The sequence below is a fragment of the Callithrix jacchus genome, chromosome 14 (assembly GCF_049354715.1).
Source record: "Callithrix jacchus isolate 240 chromosome 14, calJac240_pri, whole genome shotgun sequence".
In the NCBI taxonomy this organism is placed as follows: domain Eukaryota; kingdom Metazoa; phylum Chordata; class Mammalia; order Primates; family Cebidae; genus Callithrix; species Callithrix jacchus.
In genome coordinates, this window is record NC_133515.1 from 104,573,299 (window position 1) to 104,588,535 (window position 15,237).

General features: G+C 53.2%; 1 protein-coding gene across 26 annotated transcripts in view; it reads right to left on the reverse strand.

Moving 5' to 3' along the window:
* The window catches only part of HPCAL1 (hippocalcin like 1), a 123,642-nt gene that overhangs the window by 2,340 nt on the left and 106,065 nt on the right, over window positions 1–15,237 (reverse strand). For 15 of the 26 annotated variants that reach the window (XM_078349956.1, XM_078349966.1, XM_078349960.1 and 12 more), the window contains 2 exons: window positions 4,503–4,902; window positions 1,736–1,841 (listed from right to left, as the gene is read on the reverse strand). In XM_078349956.1, the coding sequence (XP_078206082.1) occupies window positions 1,736–1,841; window positions 4,503–4,880 (484 nt within the window). In that variant the 5' untranslated portion in view covers window positions 4,881–4,902. Of the gene's footprint in view, window positions 1–127; window positions 221–1,735; window positions 1,842–4,502; window positions 4,903–15,237 lie in introns of all 26 variants that reach the window. The other 11 variants (XM_035273246.3, XM_078349955.1, XM_035273252.3 and 8 more) reach the window with 1 other exon arrangement.

Below are 15,237 nucleotides of genomic sequence, written 5' to 3' on the forward strand. Positions count from 1 at the left end.
CCCTGGGCCAAGCCCCAGCCGCCCCACTTCCTGTCCCTGACCCCAGCCCCCTAGTTCCAGGCTGAGAGAGAGCAGGTCTGCCCAGATGGACCACGGGTCGGGAGAGCCAGAGCTGCCCCAGGCTGACCTGGAGGGCTGCTGAGATGCCAGGGAGCTGCTGAAGATTCCAGGGGCTCCTCCTGACGGAGGGCAGGCAGGCGAGGGGACTGCTCAGCACAGCCTGAGGAGAGGGTGGTGTTAATGATACCTGTGCCCTGGGGAAACCTGTCAGCCCAGCCCAGAGGCCCGGAGCAGCCGTGCACCTGCTGGGGTGGCCAGGGAAGCTGGGGGACCCTCCAGGGCACCGTCACTCCCGAGCAGTCCCTGGAGGAGCCTTGAGGGCTGAGGACCACAACCTGAACTCTGGCCCCTGGCTTCGGCCCACCTTCCTGGTATCACTCTTCCCTCCTTAACCCAAACTCCAAGGACAGACAGGTCCCCTAGGCTCAGAGGAGGAAGTGCTCCATCCCAGCGGGCACATTAGCAACGTCACATGCCATCCCAATTCCCAAACAACTTCGAATATGCCCTCTGAAGAGGTGGGCAGGGCCAAGCTGGGAGGCAGGTTCTGGCAGGACCATGGGTGGCTTCCCCAGGGACGCTGAAGTCAGGAAACACAGCCGCTGTTTGTGGAGCGCAAACCCTGCTGAGAGCTTTATGGCATCGTCTCGCTGAAACCTCACAACCCGGTAGGACTGGATTCGCCCTCCCCACGAGGATCGAACAGCTTCGGGAGAGCAGCAGCAGGTGCCCTGCTAGGCTGGAGGGTGGAAAACACTTCCCATCAGCCCGAAGGCCACGCCAGACAGCAGGCAGGCTTGCTTTCTGCGTGCATGTGTTTTGAACATGGTGACCTGGCTGCCTGGAACGATCTTTGCTGCCTACAGCTCCCCCACAGCCCGTCCCCCGCTGGGGCCGTGCTAACCTCACCGAGGGCTGCACTCCACACTTTCCAGAGCAGCTTCCTGGGCATTAGCTTATCTTAAATTCTCCAGCACAACCCAGGGAGTATTTTCTCTTCTTAAGGTTGCATTTCTTCATTGTTCAAAAGCAAAGCAAGCCTGGTGCTATGGCTGCCCTTGACAAAGCCAGCAAGAAGAGCAGAACTGGAAGCTGCCACAGCCGCCCCAGATCTCACAGCCAGTGCAGAGGAGGGCACTCGAGGCACAGCCTCGTCACCACTGCTGCCACCACCATTGTGAGACTTGCATTTCTGCAGTGGGGCTGAGTCCCCACAGAGCTGCCGTAGGCGGACAAGGTGGCAGTGTACATCCTGACAGTTCCCCTTGGACACTGAGGCCATCTGGGCAGCCTCCTCTCTCAGGATGGCAGCCAGAGAGGCATGGCCAGCACCCCAGGACCCCACCATCTGGGATCCTCTGATCCCAAGCCCTCCAGATTCAGGGCTGCCAGCACGCCTGCCTCCCTGCCCCTAAACATACCCACAGGAATATAGGTATGTCCTGTTCTACGAGTAGGGAGATGGTGGCTCAGAGGGGCCACAACATGCCCAGCATCACAAAGCCGCACAGAGGGGCTGGGGCACAGCATGGGTATCCCCAACTGTATCCCGCCTTTCCCTGGGCATGACAAGCACCAGGCAGGTGGGCCAGGAGACCAAGAAGCTGCAGAGGGGAGGGGGCGACCCAAACATGTTTCTTGGACACACGCAGCCCTGCCCCCACACCAGCCCTACCATCGTTGTTGGTGTCCATCTGCCTGAAGATCTTGTCCGTGCGCTTCTCCGGGGTGGACTCGTCCTCCGGCATCTTCATCACCGAGGACACCATCTTGTAGATGGCCTGCGGACGGGGGCAAGGACAGTGTGCTCAGAGGCCCGGAAGCTCGGGCAGGTGCAGCAAGGGTAGGCTTCTGCCCAGCCCATGACAAGGCTTGGAGAGGTCGTGGGCTCCTGGTGGCCTTCAGGACCCTTCCCCAGTGGGGAGAATGTTCCCCAGTGAACTTCACTGGCGTCTAAGTGAAGTTCAAGAGCAGAGCTGGCAGGATGGCTCTACTGGGAGGTGGTGAGGGTGGTGGTATTTCTGCCTGGGGGGGTAGTGCCAGGAAGGTGCCTGAGTGCCCCTCTTGGGGGCTGGGAATGCTGAGAGAGGGTGGTGGTCACGTGGGCAGAGTTGCGTGAAATTCGACATGCTGCCCGCCATGTGCATTTTACTGTGTGGCTGTTACCCCGCAGTTTAAAAGAGACTGCCCCTGAAACTCACAGGGAGAGCCCCATCACCAGCCCCTGACAGGACCGGAACCCGTGGCCCTGGGTCTCCACACCCTCTTTGGGACACTGTCAGCCGAGGGCTCAGCCTAGCTGCTGGTCTCTCTGTGCATCTCTGCCTGAGTGGCCCAGCCTAGGGCACATGCCCCTGCGCTGCTGGTCAGTGTACAGGGGAGATGGTGATGGGGCTGGTGAGTGGCCGCTGAGCAGTGACATGCATGGGGAGGGGCGGCACTGCTGTGGAATTTTCTGAGCACTCCGTGTAGAAGTGTCATTTCCAAGACAACAGACCATTTTCTCATTTTGAGAAGAGGTAGCACCAAGTGTCCCCTGAGAAACACCAGGCAGCCAGCCAGGGAGCCATCCATGGCACTGGGGGAAGGCTTTCAGGGTTTGAAGACTTGGTTTGGGAGTTGAAAAGCGAGATTCTGTTCAGACAGAAGTGGCTGCTCCTTGCTGCTCCGAACAGTTCTGCCAGAGCCTCCAGGTTCTGGCCACGCCTCTGCTCAGCCAGGGGCAGGCATGCTGATCTCCAGAGGGTGAGGGTTAGCACAGGGCAGGGTGGGCGGTTCCCGGGAAACAGATTTCTTACTTCCGCCACTGTGTGAAGCTAAGAGCCAGAAAGTGGTGACTGAAGCAGAGTTCCCCGAACCCGTGTTAATTTCCTCTTGCAGTGTGAAAACCATCTGTGTGGGAAACGGGCCCCTCGCTCCGAGGCGGGCTGCGGCTGGAGCAGGAGTTCTTGGATCTGATACCCGCTGCTGGAGGCCTACCCCTGAGGTTCCCTACCATGGGACCACTGCTTCTGAAGAGTTCCATTTCTTTCTTGTTTTGTTTTTGGTTATTTTGGAGGCAGGGTCTCACTCTGTCACTCAGGCTGGAGTGTAGCTGTGCAATCCTAGCTCACCCTCAAACTCCTGGGCTCAAGCGATCCTTCAGCCTCAGCCTCCCAAAGTGTTGGGATTACAGGCCTGGCCATGAGGAAGTCTAGACTGGATGCTCCCGGGCTCAGGGAGGCACTCAGGGGAGTGCCAGGGAGGGGCAGCTCTGCGCTCTCTACTCTCTCTCACACACACAGGCACTCGGTTTCCTTCTGAAACACAGCCTTGCCTGCTAGAGCTGTTGATAGGCATGAAGGCAAAGAGACGCCTCATAAAGTGACATCCTTTCTGTGCTAAGCTGATTCTTGTGATCATTAATGCTTCGCTTTTACTTTAAGATTGTATGTTCCTGGGGACATCACAAGCTATCTGCTGCATTCCCAAGTACAGGGCTTTCCCACGGACTTGGCAGGTACCTCTTGCAAGTCCCAAGGATCCCAGCAATAATATCATTCTTGGCCAAGCACGGTGGCCCATGCTTGTAATCCCAGCACTTTGGGAGGCTGAGGTGGGCAGATCACCTGAGGTCAGGAGTTCAAGACCAGCCTGGCCAACACGGTAAACTTTGTCTCTACTAAAAATACAAAAATTAGCTGGCTGCCATGGCACATGCCTGTAATCCCAGCTACTTGTGAGGCTGAGACACGACAATCTCGAACCCAGGGGGAGGAGGTTGCAGTGAGCCGAGATTGTGCCATTGTAGTCCAGCCTGGGTGACAAAGTGAGACTCCATCTCCAAAAATATGTATATAATTCTTAGAAATTCACCTATTTGAGCCTCAGACTTTGTAAAATGCAGAGAATGACCCGTGTCATCAATCTGATCCAAGTGCTCCATCTGGGCCTGATGTACAGCAAGTCATCAATAAACTTTGGCTTTTACTATTGCTCTTTGCAAGGATCTGCCGTCAGGTGACAACTGCTCACTTTCAAAAGTGCCCCAGGTAGCAACCTGGCCAAGAAAGACTCTGTCAAGTGAACATCAAATACACTGGAAGGCTGGGCATGCTGGCTCATGCCTGTAATTCCAGCACTCTCCATGAGGTGGGCAGATCACTTTAGCCCAGGAGTTCAAGACTAGCCTGGATGATGTGGCAAAAACCTCTCTCTACCCCCTAAAATACCAAAATAATTAGCAGGGCATCGAGGTGCGTGCCTGTAGTCCCAACTACTCAAGAGGCTGAAGTGGGAAAATCACCTGAGCCCAGGAGCCAGAGGCTGCAGTGAGCTGAGATCGCGCCACTGCACCCCAGCCTGGGTGATAGAGCAAGACCCTGTCTTTAAAAAAAGAGCCCTGGGCTGGGAGCTGGGAGGGGCCCTGGCCCGCAGTGAGACCCGGGCCTGGGGCTCGGTACCTGCACAATCTCCAGCATCTCGCTGCGGCTGATGTAGCCGTTGCCGTCCAGGTCGTACATGCTGAAGGCCCACTTGAGCTTCTGCTCCAGCTTGCCCCTGGAGGTCACGCTCAGCGCAATGATGAACTCCCGGAAGTCGATGGTGCCATCGCCGTTGGTGTCAAAGGTGCGGAAGACGTGCTCGGCGAACTTGGAGGCGTCGCCATAGGGGAAGAAGTTGGCGTAGATCTTCTTGAACTCATCCACAGTCAGATGGCCGGTGGGGCAGTCCTTGAGGAAGCCCTTGTACCACTCCTGCAGCTCGTGGTCGGTGAACTCCGTGTTCTCCCGCAGGTCCTGCAGCACCTCAGGCCGCAGCTTGCTGTTCTGCTTGCCCATGGCTGCTGGCGGCGACTTACACCTGCAAGACAGAGGGTCAGCCGGGGACAACACCCATGACATAGAGCAGGGCTGAGCCACGTGCCGGAGAGAGTATATGAGCCCATCGCTGTGTGAGCACTGTGATTCAGCACCTCCCGGTCCCCTATCGGAAGGTGTGCCACTATTTTATGAAGCACGAAGAAGGCCAGGAGACCGCAGTTAAACCATGTTTAGCAGGACATGTTCTCACTTACAGAATGTGGAAATGTGGGGAAAAAATGCAACTTAAAATCAGGGGAATGAGGCACCATCCAGTGCCCACCAGGGGTTGTACAAGAGGCAAAGATTAAAATCAGTTCTTACTTTCATCCCCTCATCAGCCGCTGGCAAAGTGGCCACGGCAGCCGCGTCCCAGACTCTTTGGGGCAGTTCTTCCCTCTTTCAGGCAACACATTACGTTTTTATCGTTAGAAGAAGCATCTGGAAGCTTTCAGGGAGTTCCCCCCCACCTTCATTTTGCTTATTTGTTTGTTTGGAGACAGAGTTTCCCTCTTGTCACCCAGGCTGGAGTGCAGTGGTGCAATCTCAGCTCACTGTAACCTCTACCTCCCAGGTTCAAGCAATTCTCCTGCTTCGGCCTCCCGAGTAGCGGGGATTACAGGCCTGCACCCCGACGCCCTGCTAGGTTTTTGTATTTTTAGTAGAGACAGGGTTTCACCATGTTGGCCGGGCTGGTCTCAAACTCCTGACCTCAGGTGATCCACCCGCCTCTGACCTCCCAAAGTTCTGGGATTACAGGTGTGAGACACTGTGCTCAACCCACCTTCTTTATTTTGCCTTTGATGAACTGCCCTGGGTGGGAGGAGAATCTGGAATTAGCTCCAGGCAGTAAGTGATGTTCTGAACAGCACCCGGATAAAATGAGGCACCTGTGGGAATGAGGAACCGCTCTGCCCGAAACCATCCCCTAGGGCGGTTCTCCAAGAGGCCTGAATGCAAGACTGATTAACTGGCATTGACACGGCTGTCACTGCACCACCTCGACACCACCTCGTGTTATTTTCTTACAGTAACAAGTTAACATATATACAGGGCATGATAATTTTTGAAGCACATGAAGAATGAGGAAAAGGTGTCTCTTACCCTAGTCCCAGAGGTAGCCACTTTGAAATCTACCTTTGACTTCTCAACATAGGTGCCAGCTCTCCATTATGAAACATAAAACAGACCACCCACACTGCGCACCACTTCCTTTCTTCTCTGCCTCCATCCCAGGATTTTTGTTTGTTTGATTTTTGAGACAGTGTCTCCCTCTGTTGCTCAGGCTAAAGTTTGCAGTGGTGTGATACCAGCTCACTGCAACCCCCAACTCCCAGGTTCAAGCAATCCTCCCATCTTGGCCTCCCGAGTAGCTAGGATTACAGGGGTGAACCACCAGGCCTGGCTAATTATTTTTTTCTAGTCTTTTTAGTAGAGATGGGGTTTCACACTATGTTAGCCAGGCTGGTTTCAAACTTCGGACCTCAAGTGATACTCCCACCTTGGCCTCCCAAAGTGCTAGGATTATAGGCATGAGCCAACATGCCCAGCCCATCCCAGGTTTTAGAGTACATACACGTTTTTGTTTTTACTTATCATATATATATATATATATATATATATATATTTTTTTTTTTTTTTTTTTTTTTTTTTTTTTTAATTGAGGCAGTCTCTCACTGACACCAAGGCTGCAGTGTGTGATGATGGCTCACTGAAGCAATGAGCTCCTATGCTCAAGCAATTCTCCTGCTTTAGCCTCCTGAGGAGCTAGGACTACAGGCACACAGCACCACACCCAATTAAATTTTTTTTTTTTTTTTTTTTGAAGAGACAGTGCCTCTCTATGTTGCCCAGACTGGTCTCAAGCTCCTGGCTTCAAGGGGTCCTCCTGCCTTGGCCTCCCAATGTGCTGGGACTACAGGCGTGAGCCAAGATGCCTGGTGTTTTTACTTATCTTTATGACTTTATCTTTCAAAATTACAAACACATATTCACCTTGACCCACTCATCCCACTTCTAGAAACATATCTAGCAGTACTCCCACCTGTGCAAACAATTCTGTGTAGGCAGCCACTGCCTCCGTGGTCTGTAACAGCGAATTGCCCAGGTGCCCATCTGACGCACTCATGAGAAATCATCTTCAAGGTGTATTTTTATGTGAAAAGAGAAGCTGCACAACAGCACACAGAGTTTGCTACCGTTTATGAAAAAAAAAGACAGGCACGGTGGCTCACGCCTGTAATCCCAGCACTTTGGGAGGCCAAGGCGGGTGGATCACGAGGTCAAGAGATCGAGACCATCCTGGTGAACATGGTGAAACCCCGTCTCTACTAAAAATACAAAAAATTAGCTGGGCATGGTGGCGCATGCCTGTAATCCCAGCTACTCAGGAGGCTGAGGCAGGAGAATTGCCTTATCCCAGGAGGCAGAGGTTGGGGTGAGCCGAGATCGCGCCATTGCACTCCAGCCTGGGTACCAAGAGCGAAACTCCGTCTCAGAAAAAAAAAAGAAAGAAAGAAAAAGGAAGACAAACATATGTGCTGTGTGCTCATGCTCTGGCTTTTGAGGAAAGGATGACACTGGCTGGGGAGGAGAGACGGCTGGATGGACAACGACACTGGGGACTTTATTTTTTTTTTTTTTGAGATGGGAGTTTTGCTCTTGTCACTCAGGCTGGAGTCCAATGGCATGATTCTGGCTCACTCTGCTCCTGGGTTCAAGTGATTCTCATGCCTCAGCCTCCCAGTAGCTGGGATTACAGGTGGGCACCATCATGCCCAGCTAATTTTTGTATTTTTAGTAGAGATGGGGTTTCACCATGTTGGCCAGGCTGGTCTCAAACTCCTGACCTCGGGTGATCCAAGATCCACCCGCCTTAGCCTCCCAAAGTGCTGGGATTACAGGCATGAGCCACCACACCCAGCCCCTGGGGACTTTGTATTGAGAGGGATTCTTCTCTCCTCCTGGCCAGCTCTGAATGTGCAGCCACAGTTCCACTGCGATCTGATAAGGTTCCTCCTGGCAGCGTGTCTGTGGGTGCTTTAAAGGACAGCATTGTATTCCTCTTGGGCACGTGGCCAGAGAGAACCAGCTGTGAGCAGAGCGGCTATGGCCTCAGCGGTGCCTCCTCCGAATTCCCATGTTGAAGTCCTAACCCCAGGTCCCTCAGAATGGGACTGCACTGGGAGCCAGGGTCTTTAAAGAGGTCAATAAGTTAAAATGAGGATACTAGGGTGAGCCCCAATCCAATACGACTGGAGATGAGGACACAGACACACACAGGGAGGTGATGGCCACCTGCAATCCCAGGAGAGAGGCCTCTGAAGGAAGCAACCCTGCCAACACCTTGGACTTCTGGTCTCCAGACCATGAGAAAACAGAGTTCCACAGCTGAAGCCCCAGTCTGCAGTCCTGTGTGATAGTAGCATAGCAGTCACCCTTGGGAAACTGACCTGCAACTGACAAACGCCTGCTATCAGTGTCTATGGGGCAGGAGCAAAGCCAGGTGCCTGACCTGCTTTCAGCAGGGACAGTCAGAAGCAGCACCTGTGGCCTGTGGGGCCAATTTTGTCAGACACTTTACCTATTAATCACGCTTCACTAATAAGGAAACCAATCCTGCGAGAGTCCTGGAGCCTGAGAGGCAAAACCAGGGCTGGACCCAGGCGGTCTGCCTCTTCTCCCCAGGCAGTGGAGGGGAGGCTGACCTGGGCAAGGGCGACATGGTGATGGACACAGTGTTAGCTAATGGCAGGCCCTTTTTGCCTGATTTGCATCACTGCATTTTTCATCATCAAAATGAGCCACCTTCTGTGAAGTTCTAGGCTCTGGGAGCTCAGAATCACTGCCTTAAGAATCCACTCACCTCAGTGAAAACCAAATCACTGCTCAGAACGAAGGGAGCAATTTATCCTAGAATGGATCTGTGATTTTTGTTCTTACTGATCCCATTGGAATGCCAAACTCATACCTCTCTGCCTGAAATCACAGACGTGTACAGAAAGGAAGGTACCAGATTAGGGGCAGTGCCAAACCCAGTGAGTGCACTGCTAGAAAGTAACAGGTGGAGTGCATTATAGTCTGCTGGGGAGAAGCTCTCTACACTCCCAGCACCTTCCCGAGTGTGCCAGAGGGCAGATGTGCAAGCCTGCAGCCTCCTGCCTCACTCAGCACCTCCTCTGGAAGTGCTTGCTAACCTTCATCCTCTCCCCGGTGACTCATCTGGCCTGGCACAGGGTGGGTGTCTGTGTTGGGAGAATGGAGATTCTTGTTGTGGTTGCAGTTGCTGTGTATACACACATGTACAAGCACCTGCTTTAAGGTTTGGCTAACTGCAGAGACAGGGAGGTTTGGGCAAAGCTGGTATCCCAGTGTGACCCACTTTTGGAATGCAAGGGAGAGAATTCAACCCTCAGAGAGGCGCAACACCAGCCAGGAGCCTCTGAGCTGTGTCCCAGGAGCCACAGGGACCTTCCTAAGGCTTTGGGGTCTATGGGATGGGGAAGGGTAGGAAGAAGGACTCTGGGCCTCTGGGCCCAGCACTGACCGGAGCAGCAACCCTCTGATCTGTTTCCGCATCCATCCTCTTTTAAAGAAAGGATTCTGCTGATGCAAACAAAGTTTGATGCCAAGACCTGCTCATACTAAGATTCCAGGTCTAGAAGCATAAATACAACAGAATAATGTGGAGGCAGAAGAGTGTAGGGACCCAAAAATAGTACAATACTTTTGCCTCTTCCTTTTGAAAAAATCCCCACCCGAACAAGGAGAACAAAAAAAAGAAAAAGGCTGCGCCTATGACCTTGATCATATCCATGAGGCGACATCTATGCCCCCAAGCCCCAACACACATCAGTGGGAAGTGGGCAGGAGATGGCAAACAGCTGAGCAGGGAGCGGGGCCAGGGAGGAGAAACAGGGCAACTGGGGCCCCCAAATTCCAGAAGTCCTGGAGATCAGGGGTCCTCAGAGCCTCAGGAGATGTGGGAGGCAGAGTCTGAAGGAATGTGCCAGAATACAGCCTGTGCTGAGACCATGTGCTCCTCTTACCCTGTTGCCTTTTCTTCCAGGGCACACAGCTGGACTACATTTCCCAGCCTCCCTTGCAGCCAAGTGGCACCATGTGACTGCACTCTGTCCAATGGGATGTGGATAGAATGATGACCACACTTCCAGCCTGGGCCTCCATAACTATCAGGGCAGCCATTGCTCCATGTGTCTTTTCCTTCCCTTTCCTGCGGGGCACCTGGAAGCAGAATATCTAGGGGAGGACTCGGAGGCCACAGAGGGCAAAGACGCTAAAGCCTTTCTCAACCAGGCGTTCTCATCTGAATCACAGCCCTCAGCCAACAACTGGCGTGCCTGTTTGCTCAGTCATGCACCTAGGGACGGTGCGTACCCGGGTTCGTTCCAGGTGCGCGGGAGAAAAGTCATTCCCTGCCTGCCATGATGCCTTTGCTGTGAGTCCTTGATTCCCTCCTGAAACCCCAGCTGGGAAAGGCTGTGAGACGAAAGACCTGCTAAAGAGAAGAAACTCAAGTCCTTGCGTGACTATGTGGAACAGAGCCTTCCTTGCCCGAGGTGACATCCCACTGCGACACATCAGGAAACACCACTTTATTGGGCTCAGCAGAGCTTGGCACTTGCTTGCTACAGCAATTAGCCATCCCTGACCAACACAGAGCCCTGTCCTCCAACTCGGCAGTCAGCTGACCACCTCCACCCCACCTCCATCTCCAAAGCGGAGGGGAGGAATCTTCTCTGGAAAGACGCCAAACAGGAAAACAACAGGCCCAGAGGAAGGCCGGTGAGGAACTCACAGAAGATGGGTGAGCTGAGAGAAGTCCGCGCTCTCCAACCTACCCCTCCACCCCAGGCAAGCAGGCAGCCAGCCAGGATCAGGCCCTGAGCAGGGAAATGGAGGATCTTTCTCCAGGGAAGTGGAAGCTTCAGCCTGTCCTGGGAGCCTGGTGCCAGCCTGGGTCCTGGGTGTATTCTGGGCTGTTGGGCCCTCTGAGTGCTGAATCCCAGGCCGAACACTGGGATGCCGGTCCCCACTCGCCAGCTCCCCGAAAACTTGAGTTATGGCATAGGCGCACCCAGGATGGGGCATAAAAAATGAATCAGGTAGGGCTCTAAGGGAGTCACTCATTTCTGGGGCACTTGGCGGCTTGCTTAGGAGAGTGGCATTTGAAATCACAGCTGAATGACAAGGAGGATTTCAAAGGCTTCAGGAGGCCCGGTTCCCGCAGGTCACATACAAGAAGGACACAGTGAAAATTCCAGGAGCTGGGAAAGTGGGGTCACGCCTGGTGAAGGCAACGTCAGCGCCACCTTAGGGACAAGGGACTGAGGCTTTGGTGGGTGGGCTGTGGACCCAGGAGGTCTGAGTGGAGAGTCCACCTCCTTCCCATTGTCCTGTAACCTATCCTGGACCCTTTCTGTGCCAAGACCATAAGCGGCTGCAGGAGCACCTTCCCGGCTGGTGTCCAGCACTCTCCTGGTTCTAGACTTGCTGCTGGGATAGGTTGGCAAGATGGCCTCCTCTCTGGAATGCTTATGAAGCTGTTAAATTGAGTCCATGAATGCCAAATGAAGCTGACGGCCGCACACACGCTCCCAGTTGCTCCGATCGCTCATCGGGACAGCCAGCGTGTGCTTAAAAGGGCCCAGATGAAATAGGCAATCCGAGGGACCTCATTTTAGCTCTCTCCTGGAGGCTGTCGGCCTGATACAGGCTGCCTCACAAGAAATGGGGCCGGGGGAGTGCCGCATGCCACTGTAACCCCTCTGTCGTGCATTAAGCAAAGGAGCCAATCTCATTGACACTTGGCTGTCTAGTAAGACGACTGAGAAAAAGCAAGCCTTTCTGCAGAGACAGAAAGCCACCACTCACGTTTCCCGGCAGAAATGGCTACCTGGCTCTGGTAATTAGGCAAACCCAGCCTTCACTTCTCAGGAAGTCTTACTTTCATATCCAAGGAGGATGGTGGGGTGAGGAATGGGGGGCCCAGGGGAGGGCCGTCTATTTGAGAGCAGAACCGTCTCCTGCTCAGTTTAAAAAGACTCAAATTCAAGCAGGGCTCAGATCAAACTAGTCACAGGTGTCTGAGGGCATCAGAGACGACGTTTTCATTCACAGTGATGAAAGCATGGAAGAGGAAGCTAACATATCACTTGTAGCCACCTCATTGGCTCTCAGTTACCCTGTTACTGTTCTTAATCTGCTAAATTGTAAAAAAAAAAAAAAAAAAAAAAAAAAGAAGAAGAAGAAGAGGAACAAGGAAAGAAATGTAAACATGTAGCTGGGGAGCCCTGTGAAAAACATTTAACCCAGAGTCAGTATTGCCTGTAAATGAAAGCCTTTTTAGCGGCACAGTTCTAGCAGCTGCTCAGTGAGGCTCCTGGGAACCGAGGGCTTGATTGTCCTGTTAATCCCACCCTGGTGCCAGCTGATGGCTTTGGCTGGCATCTCATCCTGTCCCTGCAAAATGCTTTCATCAGTCAGATCTGCGAAGCTTGCCAGGCCAACTAGACTCTGAGATGCTTTGAGGAACCACAATGAGAGAGGTGGGGAAAACCAACTGTTTGTGACAGAGGCTGGCCCGGGCGCGGTGGCACACAGCTGTCATCCCAGCGCTTTAGGAGGCCAAGGCAGGTGGACCTGCCTGAGCAACATGGTGAAACCCCGTCTCTACTAAAAATACAAAAAATTAGCTGGGCATGGTGGTGCGTGCCTGTAGTCCCAGCTACTCGGGAGGCTGAGGCAGGAGAATCGCTTGAACCCAGCAGGTGGAGGTTGCAGTGAGCTGAGATCATGCCACTGCATTCAGCCTGGGCGACAGCGCGAGACTCTGTCTTGAAAAAACAAAAGTAAAAGAGACTGAGGCTCAGGAAGGGACCGGAGAGGCGTTTGTTGTGAATGTGAACTTCAAGGAATCAGAGGGCTCAGCCCATTTGAGATGAGAGCTGGTTCTGCCTGGGTGGAACAGGAGGTGGGAGGTAGAAGGGGCCGGTGGGAAACAAGTGGGTTGGTGCTTTTTCTTATTCACTACTCAACACATTCTTTCTCCCAGCGACGCTGCCTCCTGCAGCTAACTAAGCCCCTCCCCTAGGGCCGACTGCATTTTTCAAAACAACTTGGGCCTGTGTCCTTTCCTCCAAATAGGCAGGTGCAGTCAAGCTGCCTGCAGCCTTAGTTTCCCCGGGTAGTTCTCCAAGGAGGGGCTAGTCCTACCCCTGGGTGATTTCGGGGAGGCGGATCAGATCCCAGGACTCAGGTGCAGCTAGGAGCCAGAGCACCTGGGACCATCGGGCTGAAGTGTGGTTGGGCTAAAGCTAGAGGGCGCTGTTGGGCAGACTCCCAGAGCCTGAGCTGAGGCCCGGCCCCTCTCAGGTGCCTCCGTGTCTCCATCTGTCTGCTGGGGCTGCTTTGTCCACTGTGGTCACCACCAGCCACATGTGGCTACTGAGCACTTAAACCGTGGCCAGTCTGAACTCATATATGTGCCCCTAGTGTAAAATACAAGCTGGATTTTGACGACTTCATATGGAAAAAAATAACATAAAATACTTCATTAATATTTTTCTTTCTTGATTATACGTGACATGGTAAACAATACCATTTGGGGTCTAATGGGTTAAATCAAACAACTTTTCAATTGCATCTTTTTTACTTTTCAATGCGGCTATAGAAAAAGTTAGTCACATAGGTATGTGGCTCTTACTACGTTTCTCGTGGGCAATGCTCGGTAGAAGTAGCATTCACTGGGTGACACCAGGGACCCTGAATCTGGGGCTACCCAACAGGACTCTTCAAGCTCATCAGCATCCTGCGGCATCCTTTGTTTATTTCACTCCTTAGTGCCCATGAATGAAAGATCGTGGTGTTTGTGTTTCCCAGTTACCTGTGGGTCCCACACCGTTCTCTTTCCAGCTGGTAGGGCTGGCCTGAAAACTCCACTAGAGGCCAGGTGCAATGAGGACCCCAGGTCTGACCCCAGCTAAGGAGTGAGGCTGGTGGGGGCAGGGGGCTGCAGAAGGAAGAGGTTCCTCCTTCTCTTTAGAGCTGCACAGCTAACCCTGCTGAGTCACATCTGGGGAGAGAGGAGGTTAGTAACACATCTAGAGTGACAGTTCCAGGGTGTGCCTGCACCTAAATCTAACCCACTGACCTAGAGCCCGATTCTAGAGGCCGTCCTGAGACCTGTTGCGTCAGCGTTTTGCCCACTGGACAGGCTCCAGGCCAGTGACCTGTTGTTGAGAAATCCAACTGCAACCTTCCTGACTTCTTATCCATCCCAGCCACTTCCACAGCTCCCCAGAGCCTTACAAGAAAAACGTAAGAACATACAAGAAGAGAGAGAGACCCAGCAGGGCATAGAAATCCCCTCCCTTTGCCAATCCATCCCTCCTTTTCCACTCTCTCAAGGCTAAAATGCCCTCAATGAGGCTGGTAAGAGGGAAAAGGTGGAGAAAGGAAAGGGAAATCCCCGAGAGAACGTACTTTCCTTTGCACAAACTGCTACTGCGGCAGAAGAGGAACATGTGGGTGGCTCTTTCCATACACTTTGCGCCTCTGCAGATATGAATTCATCCATGTGGCATGCTCGCCTCAGCCACCCAGCCAACTCCTACTCATCCACCAAAGCCCAACACAAAGCTCACTCCTCGGCCGTGCCTTTCCCAGCTCCTACAACTGCCCTTCCCTTTGAGTTCCAACAGCATTTTGCTAGTATGAACTCAGCTTTGAACATATGACTTATTTGTCTTTTTCCTTCATTAGACTGGGAGCTCCTGAAGGGAGGAGAACCCTGATTTTCCCAGTTGGGGAACCTGCTCAGCATGTCCAGCCTCAGGCCTCTGCACTGCCAGTTCCCTCCATCTGTCTGTCTTCCTTCCCCTCAGTGCCTCCAAGGCTCACTCCCTCCAAATTAATGTCCTTGTTCAACAGTCGTGGGGAAGCCTCCTCGAGGGACCCGCCTCAAAGAGCATCCCCCTCACCCTCTGGTCTCTCACCCTGATCCCTTTCCCAGCATTTCCTGACACCTGGCACTCCATTTACAAAATCTCTCGACTGTCGGCCCCCGCTCACCACCGTACCCCCACAGTGCCCGGAACTGGGCCTGGCACACAATTCAGACAGTAAAAATGTTCGGATGAATGGCTGCGTATTCCAAGGGCCCAGCGCAGTGCCTGAGCAAATGAACAAGGGAATGAGCGCTTCTTTTCTAGGGTCCCTCTTGCTCTAACACTCTGTGACTCTTCCAGTTTTAGGAATGGCTGGAGGAAGGTCAGGGGTTAGGATGATAAGGTGCTTTCCTGCTTGGTATTTCTGG